The 21,524-nt window shown below is 34.5% G+C and overlaps 1 protein-coding gene across 11 annotated transcripts in view; it reads right to left on the bottom strand.

Annotated features, from left to right (window-relative positions):
• The window catches only part of SNTG2 (syntrophin gamma 2), a 285,090-nt gene that overhangs the window by 133,338 nt on the left and 130,228 nt on the right, over positions 1 to 21,524 (bottom strand). For 6 of the 11 annotated variants that reach the window (XM_083830578.1, XM_083830576.1, XM_083830574.1 and 3 more), the window contains exons 3-6: positions 16,621 to 16,677; positions 16,467 to 16,524; positions 4,586 to 4,629; positions 4,426 to 4,467 (exon numbers count right to left, since the gene is read on the bottom strand). The exons of 1 other annotated variant lie outside the window; for it this stretch is intronic. In XM_083830578.1, the coding sequence (XP_083686704.1) occupies positions 4,426 to 4,467; positions 4,586 to 4,629; positions 16,467 to 16,524; positions 16,621 to 16,677 (201 nt within the window). The remainder of the gene's footprint in view (positions 1 to 4,425; positions 4,468 to 4,585; positions 4,630 to 16,466; positions 16,525 to 16,620; positions 16,678 to 21,524) is intronic. 4 more of the 11 variants (XM_083830571.1, XM_083830579.1, XM_083830581.1 and 1 more) reach the window with 1 other exon arrangement.

Here is a 21,524-nt window from a genome sequence, read left to right on the forward strand (position 1 = left end):
ACATAACTCTCCTTGACAGTGATCCGAAAAATTAAATGTAAATTAATATACTGGGAGTTTGTCAAAGAAATTTTATAGTTTGGCAGACATCTCTTCCCCATGCCCTAATGAGTCCTCAATAGCATTGGAGGAATAGGTTCTACATTGCAGAAATATTTTTCAGTTGAAATAGACTACTTGGAAAGATGCATCTCTAAGACAACAGAAAATAAAAAACACCTTAAACAGCACGATTACTGTAACTCGTGATCCAGAACCATTAAAATGATCGTTAGTTTTTATTTCTGTTAAGTACTGAAAAACTGCTACTGAAAAAAAAAAAAAAGTGAATCAAAGATTTTCATTTTAAATTTTGAAAGGAGTAAAAAAACCCCATATATATGCAGTTTTCATTCCAAAACAAGGGAAGAGATTGATGCAGATGAAATATAATTTTGCATCCTGAAAGTGTACTTTAGGGTGAACATTAAAATGACATTTTATCAGGAGAACTGACTATTCCATTTGTGTTGTACAGGGTGATAATCTGATTAGCCACCAGGGAAATAAAATAAATTTCCCTCGCATATAATCAATACAGAAACTATATTAATCTCCACATTAACATTCTCTGCACTCAGCGTCTCTCCACACTAATATATTATTTATGAAAATAAACTTATTTTTCAAAAAATATAAAGTATTTTCAGTTCTCCACAGTCTATTGTGTTACCTACTGTAAAAGACGGATTTTCCTCAAACCCCATTTCCATTTTTTCATGTATCTATTCATACCATTAGCCAGAACTAAGCTGTGAGATTACAAGTCAGTAGCAGCTTGAAGAGTTATGAAGAAAAGCAAATCTGAGTAATTGGAAGTTAAAACCAGGAAAGCCAGTTGTTTGGCTTGCACAGAAGTAAGCACCTTTCAACCTTGCTCAAGAGAAAAAAATACAGGAATTTGGTGCAATCAGGATCAGCTGCATACATAACAATCTCCAGAGTGTCAGTTGTGAAGATGGTAGGTAGTAAACACAACAAATTGGCCTCCTTTCCTACTATTCCCAGACCTTGTAGCCTTCTCACCCCTGTATTTACCCCAGTGGGTTTTAAGTCCGTGAGCTGAACTGATACATAATTATACATAATCTTCCATTTAATAAAAGACAGGTTATCTAAAATTACGCTTATTCAGTGCACTTACTCACATGCAGAATGACGCCCAAGCAGTCTCAAAGAAATGGCTATCTCCCCCCAAAAAACCTGTCCCCAGTTTTTATTGCTGAGCATGACGTTATGTGTCACAGAAAATCCTGCTGTTCAGTTCAGGTCAGCTGCCCAGCTTGTGACCCCTACCAACCTCTTGCCCACCCCCAGCTTACTTGTTGAGAGTGGGGAGAGGTGGGAAAAAGAGAAAGCCTTGATGCCGTACAAGCACTGCTCAGCAACAACCATGACACCGATGTGTTAATTAACACTGTTTTAGTCACAAATCCAAAATAGCACCATACAAGCTGCGTGAAAAAATTAATTCCATTCTATCAAGCACCAGTACATAGTCCTTTGGATCACACAGTGCAATATGTAATCTTGAATTAGGTGTTTGCAAATGAGGTCTTCATCACCCAGAATGGAAGTAACAAGAAAAGAAGTGCGTTCAAACTATATCACAGGATGACCTTTCACAAGTCCTATCTTGGTGTAGATCACTGAATATATGAGATCATGGTGCAAGAAAGAAAGAAAGAAAAATAATTGCTGAATAACCTTTGACAAGCATATTCCCATCAATTAAATACTTTGTAGGATGTTAACAAGATTAACTGTAAAATGTAACCCAGTGTGAACAGATGCTAGCTAAGCCTCATTGCTGAGTGCCTTTGGAACAGAATTGCTCGATGCCTCTCAACTAATTTGACTGACACAGTTAGAAAGAAGGAGACTCTTTACAGAGATAGAAGATGCAGGTATGTTTTCCCAAAAGTTAGATGAATCCTCCAGCCCTAGCCTCCTGCTTTCTGGGAAAGTACCCTTAATCACTAAATTGCTATATTAATAGTAATTAAAACAACTTGCAACACTACCTTCTCCCGTGGCCTTTCTTTGTGCTCAAAAATATTGCACCATATGCAAATTTCAAAGTTATAGGTTTGTGTTCTTTGAACGCTGAATGGAACTTAGGAGTGGGATTTCCTATTCTGCATACCTTAGAAACCTTACCTATGAAAAACAAAAACCAACCAAACAACAAAAAAAAAAAAAAACACTGAAAAAGCAAACATTATTGCAGTTATGGATCTGTGCCATACCAGAAGTTTAAAAACATAAATTTTCATCATACAAAAAAGATATAGAAATCCATGGATCCTCAAGAACTTCAACTGAAAGCTTGCTTTTTCTCTCTTTCTCTCTCTTCCTTTCTTTTTCTTTCTTGTTTTTCCTTCCTTCCTTTCCTTTTTCCTTCCTTCCTTTTCCTTCTCTCTCTCTTTCTTTTTTAAAAATTAAACGGCTAACATAGACTTATTCCTAAATCCAATATAAATTTCACTTTAGATGTTTATGGGTCATGTTTGTGAGCATGGGCACACAATCTGGGCTTCTGTACTCTAAGAAAAATGAGGTGAGAAATATTAGCCTCCTGACAGATAGCGGACAAGGGCATCATTATAGTTCCATCTACAAATAGTGGATACTGACAAATACTGATTCCTACAAGCTGAAAGCTTAGGAACATTAAATGTACCCTTGTTTCTTTTTTCTTCTCAGTTATAAAGCCATCATATTCAATTAAGGAGATCTCTTTTGGGGGTAAGAAAACACAACTATTATTTCATAAAAATGCAATGATATTCTTGATAAAAATAAGAAATAAAACCTCCTCTATTCTCCCAAGACATTTTGGGAATAGCCTACTAAATCTCAAATCTCACAGAATAAGCCCCTTCCTCTACCACTTGACCCATTTATCAACCCCCACTCTGATTATGATAGCAGACTGTGGTAGTAGAAATATCTCGAGGACTACTGACATCTCTTTTTCTTCTGGAGCTTCCTTCAGCCCTACGAGGTTAAGTTCCAAAATTTTGTTTAATGCTTCTGTTGAATTCCCATGCACAGTGTAAAGAGTAGTATTATACACCACTACTCGCCACTGGAGCATAGCTGTGTTGCACTGACAGTTCTGGAGTGCTTCTTGGTACTGGAAAGCAATCCTTAAGGAATGTAACTTATCATTTTGCATTGAATAACATTCATGAAGTTTAGAGTTTTGTATGTAAGATAACAATACAAGCAGCATGAGGGAAATTCACCAATAGACAAGAGACCTGACTGTGCTCTGTGAAATTCTGTCTGTAATTATTTCAGAGGTTCAGCCTCTGATGGTATTAATTGGAGAATGAATGGAGAAACATTCAACAGTGAATTGGCTGATGCTGTCAATAATGGTTTAGTGGCTTCCAAAATCAAGAGGTTCTCAACCACTTCCTTTTCTCTGTGCTTGCCAATACATTAGTCTGAGGGTTGAAGTGGAAGTGATTCTCAAACTGATATAGAACATGAAGTGCAGAAGAAAGTACAAGAAATTCGTCCAGAACGTTGGCATCAAGTATTCATCTTAGGCCTACTATAGAATGTGTGATAGTAATAATGTTCTGGAAATTCAGCTAGCAACCTTTGTCTTACCTCTCATATAAACTCTGACAGGTAATATACAGCAACTGGCAAGCATTTTCTCTTTTCAGGTTTGGCTGCAAATATCTAAGCACTTAAAATGCTACAGAAGGAATTACATACAAAAATAACATATTTTAGAAAAAGAAAATAGTTCCCCTACTTTATTTCTCCCCCAAGAACAGAGTCACTCCTACTGAAATCTATCACCTTTTAAAAGGGGGATAAAGGAGTTTGAGAAGCTACCATGTTATTTTGAGAAGTCCTTGCCATCTTAATTCTACAAAGCAATATAGAAACTTTATTAATTTTCCTTTTAAGAAAATAAAATCCTTTCCAGAGTTCTTGGCCTAAAAAATATCAAATAATCTTCTGATCACTGTAAGCCATAATCTTTTATTATACAGCAATAATAACTCCCCAGAACTCACTGGAAGACCTTGGTCCACTTCTTGAACAGTACCATAAAAATGAATCACTTGCAAGATTCAAAATATTGTGCTAGTAGTATTTAACATAATTCTGCTCTAATCTAGATGTTTGTCTAAACTGAACAAAAATTAAATACTGTTAACATTTCTTAAAAATCAATGTTAGTGAGCTTCAGCAAAAAAAAAAAAAGAAAAAAGTAGATATGTATTCACATCATGCTTCTATTTATTTTGTGAAATGCTTCAATATGAACAACCTTATATGGTGAAAGGCTAGAAACAAAACACTATGGGCACAGGATATTCTGTATGCTATCAAAAAAATCAAAGTGGAAGGACTTACCACTTCTTCATGGGTAGCACTTTCTACATTAATACCATTAACCTAAAAACAGAGATGCAATAGGAATAGAATGATTTCCAATATATAAGTGAGTTAATGAAACAAACGTAAAGGCAAGTATGAAACAAATGTCTGTAGAAAAAAGCAAACCTTTACTGACCTGCATTATTGCATCTCCTATAAATAACATTCCTGTTTGGTCAGCTGTGGGATAACAGAAAGAGTACAAGTTAATTCAAAGCAGTACTGAAAAACAATGTTTATTATCTTTCAGCATTTGGTTTAGCATGCTGTTTGTAAGCATCATTTGAAACTGATTTGCTTGTGAAAATACCAATGGCATAGCAATCAGTGTTCATTCTAAAAAGATAATAGATTCCTAGCAATTTTAAACAAATTAAGAGAGTTACCTCCCATGCACAAAGAACTTATTTAATATGGAATACAAATGTCATTTCTCACTAATGAAGGATTTAATTAAATTATGTGGAAAGCATGATTCACACTTTTCATTATTATTCTACAAATGGGAAATAGGAATTTCTGAAAATACTTAGCAATTCCTTTCCCCCTGAACAAATTTACAGGGACTGCTATAATTAAAGAGGTTGTGCCTAGAATTTAATACAACTCTTTAACGTGAAGTTTGAGTTATCTTTGTTCCTGAGAATAACATAATACATTATTTCAGTTGGTAATTTGCATGTTTCCTGCCTTACAAAATCAATGGGAATGATACAATGAAACTGCAAAGAAGAAAAATTCTACACAGACACAATGACATTTTTGAGGTGTATTCACCAGCTTTTAAATTTATTTAATTTTTAGCAGAATTCATGGATGTTTACCTTTTGAAATTTAGCATTTAATTGAAAGTAAGTCTCTGATCCTGCAGACTGATATGATTAAATTAAGCATATGAGTAGTCTTATATATACGATCTTATAGAGTCACAGTTCGAGACACTGAAGAATGTTAACCAAGATAGTATTCTGAGATATGGAAAGAGAGGAAAGAACTAAAAATATTCTTACCATTTCTACAATAAAGCTTTTGCCACTGAAAATGTCACACTTCTGGTAAAAAAAACAGCTTCTTTCTATTAAATTTATATTTCTAATAGAATTTTCATCACTCTTTTGGCAGATAAAAGATACATTTTATTAGTATTTTTATCAGTACTTCGGAAAGATTTTGTGATTTATTTTAAATACCATGTTACAAGTTGTATTGAAGGTCTTTACCCTGCATTTAATCCCACTTTGTATTTAAAAATATGCACACAATTTGTAATAGCAGAATTCAGTTGCACAGAAGTGCAACTGATTTAAAGCACTTTGAAAAAAACAAGCAATTCAGTGTAGCCTGCATAGGTACCTGTATCCCTGTACTGGGGAGACAGATGCTACCTTGGGCATCTCAGTATTAAACTTCTGGTCAAGATGTCAGCAATACATACACCGATAGTGAAAGTCACCTGATCCATTTTTTTATTCAACGTTTATGCCCACTGTGTGTTAATGACTGGGAACAAAGCTAAGAAATGTTGACTGCTACACCTGTAATAGCAGGTGATGAGGCAGAACACAGATGGATTATAGCCCAGTAATAGCTCAGGACTGGCTCATTATGGGTGTCCTCCTGTAGCAGGTTGAGACCCACTCACACCTCCGTGACCCCTCCCTAGCTTATTTCTGGTTCAACAGATGTTCAAGCACTATATTATGAGGAGGTCAAAGTTTCAGGGACTGTTGTATTGCTTTTAAGTAAGGTCAGCTTCTGCGGCCCTTTACAGCTACTGTTGGTAGCAGGAGTGCATCACTGTGTGAGGCTGGTGTTCCTCAGGATGGGCTACTTGGGGGCCCACATAATAGTGAAGTTTTGTGTAACAGTTCCATAAAAACATGAAAGGGAAAATTACCAACACAAAGTTCTTGAGATAGGGTTAGTAAACAGTTCAAGGACTGAAGAGGAAAAACGCTGACATGTAAAGGTATAAAAAAATCTCAAGGAACTAAAACAGGTAGCTGAAGGATGGTAACTCAGCAGCACTGAAGGCAAATCCCTTCCAGGGAGCAACAGAGGCTGAACATTCCCCTGCTGACTAACAAGACAGCAAAGGCTTATTGGCTGTCCCACAGTGATGAGTACTGCAATGCCCCTAGCTACCTATTGTGTGCATTGGCCAATAAATATTATAGTTTAAGTGCACAAAGCAATTGTATTCTGCTTGCAGAGTCTTTACACACAACTGAAGCTGTCCAGCTAAAGTGAATGAGAGGAGGAGAGTTACACAGCTGATGCCAAATGCTCTATGAACTGAAATAGAACATGGAAAATAGGCAGAATCAGAACATTTACTTCAAAAGTGCATTATACAGCAAACTAACACAATAATGTGGACACCTCCATGGCTGCTGTCATCATGGCAAGTGATGGTACTCTGGCAAATGATGCTTACAAGTCTGTGATGAAACACTTTGCTTTATACATAACCTCTATAGCTTAAAATCAATGATGATTTCTGACACAAATATTTTCCACAAGTCAAATTGTAGAGGAAATGTCACTGCGAAGCAGAAGATACAATGTAGTTGGCAAGTGTATTAGAACTAAAGTGACCTGAAAAACTCCATGGAAAGAGACAAAAAGACAGTCTTGTTCTCTCTCATTTTAAATCTGAACACAAGTAGTGTATCACTTCAAACTCTACTTATGCTTTCATTAAGTTATACCTTCTCTGCATGAAAAAAACATTGTTAATTTCAAGTGCTATGTTCCACTTCATGTAGAACTTCGTCTCCCACTGGTAGCATCCTCATATACAAAGATGTCTATGAAAGGTTGCTCTGCAATTATGAGTCACTCTGTGTAGAATTAATCAGTACTAAAAACAGACCACTTGAGCAAGTGTATTGAGATACCAAGTAGCATATAATCTTATTCAGAGGAAGAGTAAATACAACTTTTCTGGAATTCGGTATACCTCTTGAATCTTTACTTGAAATAATATTTTATTAGTAATGAACTGAACATGGCCAGAAAAACACTTTCAAAAGAAAATATGCACAAAGTAGTAATAAGCAGAAATATACCAAGATTTAAAAGAAAATTAGGTGCGTGCTGCAACAATTAGTATTTGTCACTGATAACAACTCTACATTTCAATTATCTGTTGTACATTCATTAAATTCACAAGTGATACTGCAGTAGGAGGAAAGCATCAGGGAAACCCAAAGGGGCTTCTATAGAGGAAGTGATACAAAATAAACCATAAAAAAAAAAAATACTATTCTTAAGAATACATTAGACCTGAAAAACTTTCCCAAGAGTAAATGACCTATCATACTAGTTATTCAAAAAAAAATAAATAAATAAAAGACAATCAGACAGAAACATGGACTATGAAAAGTTATTTTGCACCCTTTGAAAGGGGAAAAGAACAAGTAATTCTTCTGACCTCTGTTTTATTTCCTCTTCATATTCATTAGCTGTATTAAAGTTTTGAAAATTTAAAAGACTGTGAAATGGTTAATTCACCAAACAGATTCTTGGGAAATTCTGACTTACCACACGGTAATGATGCACAGATCTATGCAGACTTGAGTCTGTAAGTAATACGATGTGCTTGTATTTTTCAAGCCTTATAACAATACATACTTTCACTAAATTTTTGCTGAATTCCTGAATACTATGAGAAATGTACCAGGTGCTAAGTCCTCTAACATTGTATATATGATACACAAAAACATGCTGTTTAAGGCATACAGGTAAGTTCATCGACTTCATGACCTCTCAATTCTTAAGTTTAACTTAAATATATGTAAAAGTGTCCAACTCCATAAAGAGAATTTAAATGACAAGTTAAGCAAGTATACAAATTAAAAAGAGAAGACTGGAGAAATTGGTATCTAGAATGCAAGAGGTTTCATAAAGTTATCTTCAAGTGTTTTTCCCTTCCCTCTTGGACATAGTTACAGTCGTGACTGTAAAGACACCACTGGTGCAATTCACTTTTATATTTTCTTGAAAACAAGCAGTCTTGTAACTGTATTTGTAATCAGTACTTTAAAACAGAACTATATTAACTCAAATATTAAATACAGCCTTGTTAAGGAAGTTTTAAAAAATTAGCATGTTCTTTAGAGGACTTGAGCCAAAAACTGAGAGAGGTCATGCAAAGTGGTTGTCAAGTCTCCATCCTTGGAATTAAAGAAAACTCAACTGGACAGTCCTGGGCACATTGCTCTAGCTAATGCTGCTTGAAGGGTGTACTACATAATCTTAAGAGGTCTCTTCCAACCTCAAAAATTCTGTGGTTTGCAAAGCTGCACACAAGACTTTATTGAATATGTTTATATATTTCAACATATTTGTTCAACAACTATTAACCCATTAAGGAAGTATTTGTTGTAAATAAGGATATTTGGAATGAAAATAGAATTTAGTTTGATAGGTTGATTCTCAGATGTTAATTCTTCTCAGAATTATCTTTCGTACTCTATGCAGCCCATCTTGGTTTCTTGAAACTTTTTGCTGAGAGAAACCAAGGTATTGATTTTCTTACAAGAAAACAAAAAGATAGATTTTCTTACAAGTTTTCAATATGACTAGTAAGGAAAGTTAAGAAGAACCATCACCTCACCCTCCTCTCCCCCTGCTCCACAAAAACAAAACAAAAAAAGAAATGATGGACATTTCTATCCATATGTACTTCCATTTCTTAACATCATATCCAGTATTGTGCTGTAACGTGACTTTCTCTCTTCCATTATGACTGTCTTTTTTTTCTTCACTGTTCTGATTTATCTATCTGTATCTGTTTGTGTCTGTGATTTTCCATCTCACTTTCTTTTACTTTTCAGTGTATCACCCTTAAGGGCTGTACTCTCAACCACTCACGCCTTATTTTATTTACATAAGCACTTTAAATATCTTATTATTTATTTATTTTAAGGAAAGGCATGGCAACTGAGTTGGGGCAACAAGAAAAGAAGAGTAATTTTTTTTTTTTTGAATTGTGGACTTCAGTATATGAAGGGGGCTTATAAGAAAGATGGAGAAATACTTTTTACCAGGGCCTGTGGTGGCAGGACAAAGAGAAATGGTTTTTAACTGAAAGAGGGTAGATATTTGGGTATATATTTGGGGGTTGGACTAGATGATCTTCCAAGGTCTCTTCCAATCGCTAACATTCTGTGATTTAGATTGGACACAAGGATTTATTTATTTTACATTGAGGTGGTGAGACACTGGAACAGCTGCCCAAAGAAGTGTTCTAGGAGATTTCAGAGCTGGGTTGGATGGGGCTTTGAGTAACCTGATCTAGTGAAAGATGTCTCTGCAGATGGCAGGGGGATAGGACTAAATGATCTTTGGAGGTCCCTTCTGACTAAAACCATTCTATGATTCTATAATCTTCAGAAAATTTGAAAATACTAATTGCCACTGTTATTTATTACTGGGGATACCTGCCTAACCTTAGCTAGGAAATTCCTTGCTTTTGAAAATAAAAGTAAAAATGCTTATGCATTGTATACATACAGAATTAAGTAGCAATAAGTAAGAGGCAAAAGCAATACTTAAAACTACAAGCAAGCTATTTTTTGTCATTTTTTAAAAACAAAGTTATAATAGCCAGGCATAATAGCTAACACTCCATTAAGAGTCGGTGAAAAGCTATTTAAAATGACAGAATTGTGGTCTTTCTATTAATATGGTTAGTAGTATTAGAAGCTCTAGGTACTCTATACATATAATCAATCTAAATCTGATATTTCCAGATTTATTACAATATTTTTTCAGGTAAAATAGTTGTGTGCATTTAAAAAAATAACCACTAGGTTAATAAATTGATAGAAAAATGTAGTACAATGTAAAGGAAAATTAATCTGATCATACAATTGCAATACTCTAAGGCATAAGGTTAGCTCTAATAGACATGATTAATATCACATCTAAAAGGCTTGCTGAGCTGAATAACATAGTCAGACAAGTTATGAATATGTAACATTATATTAGGATATAAATTAAAGGCAAATCTGGCATCTTAATTTTTTTTTTTTTCAAAAATGTGTAACAGCTTCCACTAAACACTATTACAGAATGCAAGAAAGTTTTAAATGCTGTAGAGGGGAAGACAAACTTGCAGACTAAGGGGGGATGCCTGAAATAATGGAAATACATGCATTAAATGAGACACAAGAGAAGAAGAGATACATTTCCTAAAATAGCCTAGAAAGTCTTTAGTTCAGAAACAAGTAATGGAAAGATAAGAACACTGAAAAGATCAAAAGTAGAACTTTTGTGAAGTTGCCGAAGGATGTTATTAAATCTCTCATATTATTCCATATAACAGTATCTCCAAGCAGAAGGGTTGTCACATTTGCTCCTTCCATCAAATATTCTGTATGATTCTTGACTGTGCTTCAGCCCAAATAATCTGAATGAGTTTTACTCTGTCTTTAATTCATATTTTTCAATGCAGTAGGAATCTTTGTTACATATTAGATGGTTTCTGCCTAGTTGCTTGCTTCTCCAGCTTCAGTACTAAAACATTATGATAAAAGCAAGTTTCAAATCCATAGTCCAAAACACCATTCATCTTAAGAAGGACTTCAAACAGTTCTTTCCTGAACAAATTACCTGAGAGAACATGTACAATACAGTTCTCTGATTTCCCTACATGAAAAAATTATCATCAACGTTTGTCTTCAGTCTGGACTGTAGTGGTAAATTCTAAAAGTAATTTTAAATGTATTTCATTAGATTTCTGCATTTCATAAGGGCACTACACTGTTAGTCATTCAGAATCATAGAATCATAAAGGTAGGAAAAGACCTTCAAGATCAAAAGGTAAATAGAAGAAAGAATAGAAATTGTACATTTAAAGGGCATCTTAAGGTCACAGTTTTTTCACCCAACTGCTACCTGCAACAGATGGTAACTAACACAATATTTTTGTACCTTTCTCTATGAATTTTGGAGTACAAATGATAACCATAATATCAGAGGTCCACTGAAATTACAGATATTGTTTTTCAGATTTTATCAACCTTTTTGCTTCAGAAACTGCTAAATGCACCATTCAAAGAGAATACTCATCATAAAAACCTAAGGAATTGAAATAATACTCCCAGAAACATTTTACATTTTAACACAGCTGTCAAGCAAAAAATAATTATTTTTTTAATCAAAAGTCGATCTTCTTCACATTCATTAAGAATAATTTTATTATTAACATACCCTATGAATATAATTTCAAAAAAAATTAACAAAAAAGCATTATCCTTTATCAGGAACTTAATGCACATTTTTTTATATACATCAACAGGCATGTATACATAAATATATATAGAGAGAGAACCTCACCTTGGGAAAGTATGTAAGTGACTGTTCAAAATCTAGAGTTGGACACTAAATTCACTGTTTCTGATTTTTAGCCAAACCAAATGAATGAAAACAAATTCAAATTAACCCATGACAATGCTTTAATTTTCTGTGTAAAAATGTGTTTTAGATTTATCACGGTCTTAATTGCTATAAAAAGAAAACTAAGACGAATTCTATAACAAAACAAAACTGCAAATATTTCATCCTGTTTTTTAGAAATAATTTAAATGCATAAAAATACATATTTCATTGTAATAATGAAGACGTTATCATTGCAAAAATATTCCACAGATTAGATTTAAACTATATACCTGCTCGGTTAGATAAACACATAAAAGTTGACCATTTGCATCCTTCTAACCAAAGAATTCTTAAGGTTTAGGTCAGTAACTTATGTTCCATGCTTCAGCACTTAATCCTTGAAACAAATCCGAATAGTATAAAGTGTTCAGTTCAATAATTTATCTATCTATATGCATCTTATTAAATATACGATGACTCCTGACTCCTATTCATATAATTGGACCTTAAGTATGCTCTTAACTATTCTGTTGAACAAAAATACTTTTCTGAATCAGGGACCAGAGTATGGGCACTTTGCTTGTTGACTGCTCTTCAACAGTTCGTTAGGATATCCTTTCTACCATAAGAACTGCTGGTCTCAAGGATGCAATATAATAATAAATAAATCAAAAATGCAAAGAATATTCTTCGCTGTCCTGTGAAACTAAGTTTAATGCTGTAGGCATGGATCCAGTAGAGATAATGATGAGTCAATGTTATCTTTAAATATAATGAGCTATTCAGTAATAAAGAAAAATAACACTGACAAATATAATTAAAAATGACACACAGAAAATATTAATAATCCTTCAAAAGTGTATGTATATTTAATATGTAGGTGATACTAGGAAATAGTGTACATAGATTAAGTATCATCTAACTTTAAAAATTTTATGTTCAAATCAGTTCTATCTTATGTTTAAAGATAGCCTTGTATTTAGCCTTCGCTTTCATAACAGATAATGAAAGTTTTTGATTCATTCTGACCTCCTTATGAACACAAATATAGAATCATAGAATCATAGAACATCCCGAGTTGGAAGGGACCCATAAGGATCATCAAGTCCAACTCCTGGCACCGCACCCCAGATCCCTCTCTGCAGGGCTGCTCCCCAGCGTCTCATCGCTCAGTCTGTATGTATAGCCAGGGTTGCCCCGTCCCAGGTGCAAGACCCGGCACTTGCTTTTGTTAAACTTCATGTGGATGGTGATCGCCCAGCTCTCCAATCTGTCCAGATCTCTCTGCAAGGCCTTTCCACCCTCATCCGAGTCCCCAAGTCCTCCAAGTTTGGTGTTGTCGGCCAATTTGCCCAAAACACCTTCTAGTCCTACATCCAAATCATTTATAAAGACATTGAGGAGGACTGGCCCTAAAATGGATCCTTGAGGGACCCCACTAGTGACCATCCGCCAGCCAGATGTGGCCCCATTCACCACAACCCTTATCTCCATCTTGGCTTAACTATTCTTTAATCTTGACCTTGCTGAGGTGAAGCTCCATGGCTGATGAAGCCAAGGTGATGAAGAATATAAATTACAAATACAAACATGCTGTGCATCTTGCTTGTAATCTCACATCATGCCCAATGATTTATCCATATTAGGCTTGGTTACTCTAGTTGCACCACCTTTGTGGATGACTGGAGTCAGCATAGAAAAAAATACTTCTGCGGGCGTTATCACATATGCTTCCATATCAAACCATCTTTGCCTGGCATATATGTGTAAGTGAAACTGCTGTAAGCCCTCATCAAACTGGCACTGTGTCCTCCAAACAGATGGTCCTGAATGGAGGCAGCCAGGATGTGGTATTTGGACACAGTCCGTGTTTGGAGAGCGCCAAGCTCTTTGTTTCAAGCCAAGAATGTTTCAATGGCTGAATGTCCTGAGTTTGTTCCAATCCTGCCAGGTTATACGGCATCTCCCCTCAGAAATGGGCTAAACACATAAAATAACAAGTCACCCTTTATCACAGGAGGTGGGAAAATGCTTTCAAATTAAAGTTTTAACCAGTTCTGGCTCTCAAGAGAGGATCCTCTGCAAAACTGGCAAAATGCAAACTATCCCTAGTACACCAGCTTTTATTCTATTTTATTTAACTATTTTTGTCATGCCTCAGTGATCTGAACCCACTGTTCTGTTTCATCACTGCTGCTTTTCTGACTCCACAGGTTATATGAGATACGAGCAGAGCTCACAGCAGTAGTCAGATTATTGCAGCAGTGCTCACAAAAACGGAAAGCTGCATCAAGGTAACCAAATGTGACTGCTAACTTGGTAACTCTGCAACGTAAAACAGATATTCAATTCCTTGACCAGAGGAACATAAAAGTTTTTACAATTAATATATACAGTAATGTATGCAATAAAAGTCACTTGCACCTACAATCAAGTTACATTTCTAAGTCTGTAACTATTTACTGCCTCTACCCTTCAGAATCCACAAGTTCATAAAAATATTTTAGTAATTACAGATGGGAATAACGGACACTAGATGGAAAGATATAATCACACAAAAGCTTGTACAATTATCTCTATATTATTGATGAGGATTCCTTTAAGTACTTTTAATGGATCTGACATATTTTCTTACAGGTTCACTGTACATCAAGTAAGCCTGAATGATCTGATTCCTTTCAAAGTTCAGGATACTCAGCTACACACATCATAAGAATAGGACTCTGCAGTGCTCAGTGAATCACAGAATCACTTATGCTGAAGGGCACCTCAGGAGCTGACCTGCTCCAGACCCCCCCACACCGAAAGCAGGGCCAAGGTTCTCATCTTCATGACAGAGATGCAACTGATAGTATATATACAGCTTTCTTCATACTTTGTCAGGTATGCCAGTGTCCTTATGCCATTCACTGATTCAGCCATGAACACTGTATAGGAGATTATTGTGATGCAGCATTGTCTCTGGTTATAACTGCTACTCACTTTAGAGCTTCCTTGGACAAAAGGCTACAAGATCTTGCAAATATCTTTTGATTTTCAAATCTGCGGTAACCCACTGACACCATAAAGTTGTTGTTGCACTCATTACTCCACAAATAAACACAGTCAGTTCATGAAAAACTGCCCAGACACAAAATTGTGCATTCAAGTATTTGATATATAAAACCAGAACTAACTTTGATTCAAAGCACTGTGTCCTAAAAAGGGCAGTAGATATCTTCCCGTCACTGGTGATTAATTGTATAAACTACATTCCTTAGACCTCAATGGTTATGTTAGTATTTTTTATTATTATTATGTATTTACTTTCTTGATATGGTTTATTATGCTGTGTATTCATGGAACCTATTATTGTTCCATCTACATAAACACAACTGGCATAAAAACATCTATTCACTTTCTTCTGCAGAAACAATATCATAAAAGAGAATCATCATGTTGAAATATATCTAAGTGCCGTAACACAGGAAACTTGAAGGAGTCTTTCTAATTGGATACTGGCATAGACAATCTATTCAGTGTTCACTAGATATCACCTGAAACTAGACTACCAACTTCAGATGTTACACTTCAAGCAAAACATGGGCCCACAGAAGAAAATGCAAAGAAGAAAAAGTACTGTCTGTGATCTACTAAAGCATGAGGTTGGACACAGTGCCAAGTAAAAGCAAATGTGCACAATTTCCACTGCGGCACAGCAAGAAGAGAGGCTGATGAGTAAAAAGATGGTGTCAACGGTTTGAGTCCTTTAAGGAGCAGGGCATGCACTAGGTATTATAACATAGTGCTCTGCCTTTTCTTGCATAAAAGGTTACATGAAATATGTAGATTTATTCTAGGGAAGAGGAAATACATAGAAGGTTTATCATAGGAACACAATACTTCTTCATCTATGTAAAAATTGCCTCAGCAAAGAACAAACTAGTCCCCATTTCCACGTCCACCCGAAATGAAAACATGTTAAGAGCCTTAGGCCATCTTGCAAGGCACTGCCCACTCACATGCAATTGTTCTACTTTACTGATCGTCCCCTTTATTTTCCAGAGCAGTTTTCAAAGATCAGTCCAAGGTCTATCATTGTCCCCAAAAGGTTATTTTTGCTAGATAAATGCCAATGTAATACTTAACTGTGTTGGGCTACACCAATTTAGATCTAATGTTATTGTAACAAACATTACAAATCACCCTCTGCAACTAGGCAAAGTCAGTCATGCTATACAATGAATTACTGTGTAAGGAAAAGATATGTTCAGTTTATATTTCTTTTTAATCGTTTGGGTTATTAAACTTAAGTGCATCAATAGGCACTATATCATAGTTTTTTTTTCACAAGTAATGTTAAAGGCTTTGTTTACAACACAACTGTATTACTGTAGTAAAAATATTTTTGTGAAACTATTACTTACCAGTACAACTTCAAGTGCAGGTCCTAAAGACTTTAAAAGATTATAAATTCAATACACATGCATGTGGATCACTTGGACATTTACAGAAAGGCTTAAAGACCGTATGATGCTGGAAGAATTAATTAGAATTAATTCTGAGTTTAAAGAACTTTTTTTTTTTTTTTTTTTAAATCATGTACACTACAGTACTATATATTTAAGTAACATAAATATATATTTTACCTGCTTGGTCTTTAAACATTTTTGATATGACGACAGGCACTTTGTGCTCAGCACCACCCTGTAAAAGATGCATATTACCTATGAGATCTCAATTAAGGCTGAAGTGAACTAATCATACTGAAAATTAAAAGAAGAAACAAGAAGTTATTCATACCTTTATGCTTAAGCCCAAGCCACCAACTGGTTGTCTACGAAGTGTAACAGTTCTGTGCTTTAAAAAATTGTAGAAAAAATACATTTAGGTGAAAACACAATATCTGAATAAGTACAGAAGATGCTTTAAACTTCCTTCTACTTAAAAAATAATGATTTTCAAAGGTACCCTGGAAACTAAATAAAGTTCTGTTTTGAAGTGTCATTCAACACCGATTTATAGGCACTTATTTAACTCCTTAGCATGGAGAACAGAACTTTTCTATGAACTCTGCATGCAGACTTTTAGTATGTTTTTCTACCACTGATGTGATACTCTTCCTAAAAAGAAACTTTTACATGCTTTTGCTTTGTTCTGACAAATGTTTTCACAGTAAAACTATATGAACAGCTTTGGGATGCATATTTTCATAGCTGATTTATCTTCTTTAGTTGCTATCAGGTATGCACGTTATATTTATTCCCATATTTCAATCATATATACCAATGTCTTCTAATCCATATCTTCTGTCATATGCCATTTTTTGCAGCATATGCTAAAAGACTTTTTGTGATTGTCTGCTTCAAATGGTTATTGTCTTGCATTTCATGTTTAACTGCATAAAGAAGATAAACATTTATCAATACTTTTCTGTATCAACCTATCATATGTTTAACAGTACACTGAATTTGGCATTGTATTAATGTGCAAATCTTGGTGCCTGACAACACAATGATATCAATTCATCCATTGACGATAATTACAGAGTTGGTGAGAACTGTTTTGCAACATACCGAACAATAGTGCATATAATGCAACCTTTCAAGAACTGGAACTGAACATGTAAGATTATTTTTTTTTTTTCATTCTGTATATCAGAAATCATATACAAGATTACTTTTATATGTACACCTACTGATCAGATATTTTATAATTTCTCTAATTCTGATAAATGGATTTTTTGATTTTAATACTGAAGCCCATGAGCACATATTAACACGTTATTTTTATTTTCTGAAATCCACCATACTTGCCATACTTAGATTTATGTTAACTCAGGGAAAAGGGGAATACAATGCATCATTGATTTCACCCTCATTTTAGAAAGGAAAAACAAATGCATATGGGAAAACAACAACAGCAACAACAAACTTCCACACATTTTCAAAATTTCTTTCTTCTATTACCATGAACATTATAGTACAGTAGTCTGTGCTAAAAATGGACAACTATTTTAAATGTTGACATATAGTACCTGATTTAAATCAAAAGTTGTATATGTTTCAATCTCAGACCATATAATACAGCTTTATTGAAATCTGCACTAATTTAAATTGCTTTATTGGTACATTTCTTCATTTTGAACTGACTCAAAACTTTCAATCAAAATATTCAAATGCACTGAGAAAGTTCAGATCCAATCTGAATTAGAATACATGTTTCTGCCTTCATAGTCAGAAGAGACATTTTCTATGACATAAATCCTGTTTAATTATTGTTTCTCTCCACTTATACTCACAACCTGTAAACTAATTATCACAATATATCCCATCGCATAAGAATGATGGAATAAATGCTTTAACAGCTTGATTGCTTGAGCATTATTGGACTTCAAATACACGTACACTACATGGATAGCCTTGGCCCTTTTATAAAAGACAAGCAAGGTACTACGTAATGCCATCTTGTCCACTCAACTATAACTAACATTCGTATTTTTATACAGTAGATACATTTCACATGATAATACTGATTCTATAAATTAGTTTATAGCTCTACAAAGCACGCTATTTGCATAAGATATTTTTCTAAGTTTGGCATTTGTATTTTCATAGCTCATAGCATAGCTCATTACAGAGCTTCAAATATTCCTGTTGAAGAACGCTTTCAGAGAAATTATTAAGTATGTACCTAAAAGTTTCTTACAAAACAGCTTTTAAAATCAGAGCTACTTGTAAAAATGCAAAAATCTCCTACATTTGAAGATGTTCATATTGCAAATTAAAATGTCGTAAGCTGAGCAGTATCATAACCAAGATCATTTACACAAACTTATTCAATCCTATGATCACATATAATTCACTATGATTGCAACTAATAGTCATATAAGACCAAACACCACATTTCGTTTCCTATACATAGATTTTTCTTACTGACTTCGAATTTTTAAAAATGTAATAGTGTCCAATTCCAGAAAATTAGAAGAAATATAATACTGGGCCAATACTGAAAAATTATAAATAGAGCTGTGGATCTTCACTATATCCTAATGCTTAAAGGTCAGATAATCATAGCTCTGACAACACATAAGCCATTCCGTTATGGAATAACTATAACCTAGTTCATAAAAAATTAAAGGTAAATAATTTTAAAGGGGAATAATGTTATGGAAAATATATTTTCAAATGAAATTGATGACAGAGTACCAGTGTTGTAACAACCCTTAAAATGAAGGGATCTGATAACACAGAAAAAAGTGATTAAAAACATAAAACTGTTCAAAATAACATGCTATATTTTTACTATACTATTACATTTTTATTATTTTTATTTACATATTTAAATTGACTAAAAGATTTCAAATCAAAATGTAATTAAGATAGAGTTACTATTTAGTGACATCTGGTGAGGTAGTGACAGTACTCGTTTTAAAAATATATATTAAAAAAATCAGTGATCTGAAGAAAACCTAAATTAATTGCAATGATGTTTGTAGGTGACACAACAGTTGTGAGAGGGTAATCATGAACAGAACAGAGCCCGAGTATACAGCAATTCAAGGTCATTTAAGGTCATTCTTGTAACTTGGAAAACAGTTCAAACAAATAGGGAAAAGCATTCAACCAAGTCATGCTCAGTACAAGAAAAAATGACTTTCCTGCATAAAGCTATGGCCAAAAGCAGTAGTGTAATTTTATATCATCAAAAGACTAGTAACTAGGAGTAGGGAGAAATAAATTATTTCTCTGACAAGATATCCACACACTTGAAATAATACAGCCAGTACTGATATGCTCATTTTCAAAATAATCCAAATAAATTGCAGTGGTAGCAGGCAAGAGCCACCAGAATGCCCAATACTTTGAGACATTCGTCTAGAAATGCAACAAATACCAGGACTGAAATATATTTAGCTTTTCAAAGCACTTTTCAGGGATGATCAAGCACAGACTTAAAGCATCTTCCTTGGCAGAAGATGACCAAATCACACAGACTGATGCAATGAAAATTTCAATGACTTGAGTTCAAAACAGACACATTCAGGATACAGACACAAGACATGATTTTAAACTTTTGTGGCATGATACACCTTAACTGGATTTAAAAACCAACCAACCAACCAACCAACCAACACCAACAAAAAACACTTTTAAAAATAGTAATATGAGCTTGAGACCTTACAATGCACAGATATTTCTTCTTTTATCTCTATTTAAAGCACAATTTGTCACGTTATTTCATGAACAAAGATTTAATTTAGCTCTAATTGTAGGATTACTAAAATACTCAATGGAGTTTTTTATGGCAGTAGCCGGAACAGTGTTCAGTTTTTTCCACATCAGTGAAATTAGTTTCACAGCCTGCTACAAGTACACTCTTTTTACAGAGAAGGAATGCAGACACACAAAGATTTAGGGTCAATGAATTGTTCTACTGATTTGAAATGACCGAATGCTTTTTTAAGTATTTAATTTTTGTATGAACTTTATCTGTTTGAAATGTCTTGTGGACAAATTGCAACCTCAGCTTTGAATGCTCAGCACTTTAACACATCTTAGTTTTATACCAGATGATGAGAAGCACCTAATTCCTGATCAGCAGTGTAAAGTCGGATGTATATGATACAGCCAGGACCACATGGCACCTCTGTTTCCAGAGAAGAATCATTCACGAGGTGTTGGGACTACCCTTCAACTAATCCACTGCATGTCTTCCAACATTAAAAAAATCAACACAGGGCCAAGACTCAAAAGAGAGCAGCCCATATAATTCTATTTTCTAATACTTGACTTTGCAACTTTGTTTTAAAGGCAGAAAAATTAAAAAAAAAAAAAAGAATGGGGAAAAAAGCCCACAAATTCACATGGTTCACTACAGGTTGGTTTCCATTTAGTCATTTGTTTGGACCCTTAAATTCATAGTACAGATGCCCACTGCTTAAGAAAAAAAAATCTGTAAGTAATTTAGGGGGGGATTCACCATTAGATACCTGCTGAAAGCAAGACACTACCAAATTAGTTATCAGGTTTTGTAGACAAATGTGTTAAAGAGTAATTATTCATTTTCATTTGACCACTTCTCCCTGCCTCCTCTCACTTCTCCTGTTGAGGTTCTTTTCTCTTCTCAGGACCCTTCTTTGCTTTTATTCTTCCCCATCTTGTAACTCAAAATTCTGGAAGCTATTTTTCACTTTTCATTCAAATGGAAGTGCACCCCTCTCTATGATGAAACTTATTTACAATTTATAAACAGAGAGGAAAAAAAAAGGCATCAATATACAAGAACTACATGCACAGATTTAAATTAAAGTATTTCTAACATATCCCTACAATACTGGTAGTCATGTACAGCAAAAAACATACGTTCAAAATAAAATTCATATTAGTGAGCATTATATGTTATTTAAATTCTGATAGAAAAGCATGCAAAATTCTGGCAGATGTTACAGAGTGAGCAAAGTCCTTGGTCCAAACAACATGGAAGAATTTTCTCTTAATATGTTCTAAATGATGATGTATCTCTATTGCCAGCTAACAACTCTTATCTGCCAAAGCAGATTGTGCTGGTTGTGCTCTTGACTGACTACTGGTAGCAGAACTCCTGAATATGGATTACCATACAGGTAATTCTACCTGTTTGCCTCTGTTTTTTCCCTCAAGCTGTCAGCTGTGCAGAATTAGGAACGACGACTAACTGATGACATT

The sequence above is a fragment of the Anser anser genome (genome assembly GCF_964211835.1).
Source record: "Anser anser genome assembly, chromosome: 3".
NCBI lineage: Eukaryota > Metazoa > Chordata > Aves > Anseriformes > Anatidae > Anser > Anser anser.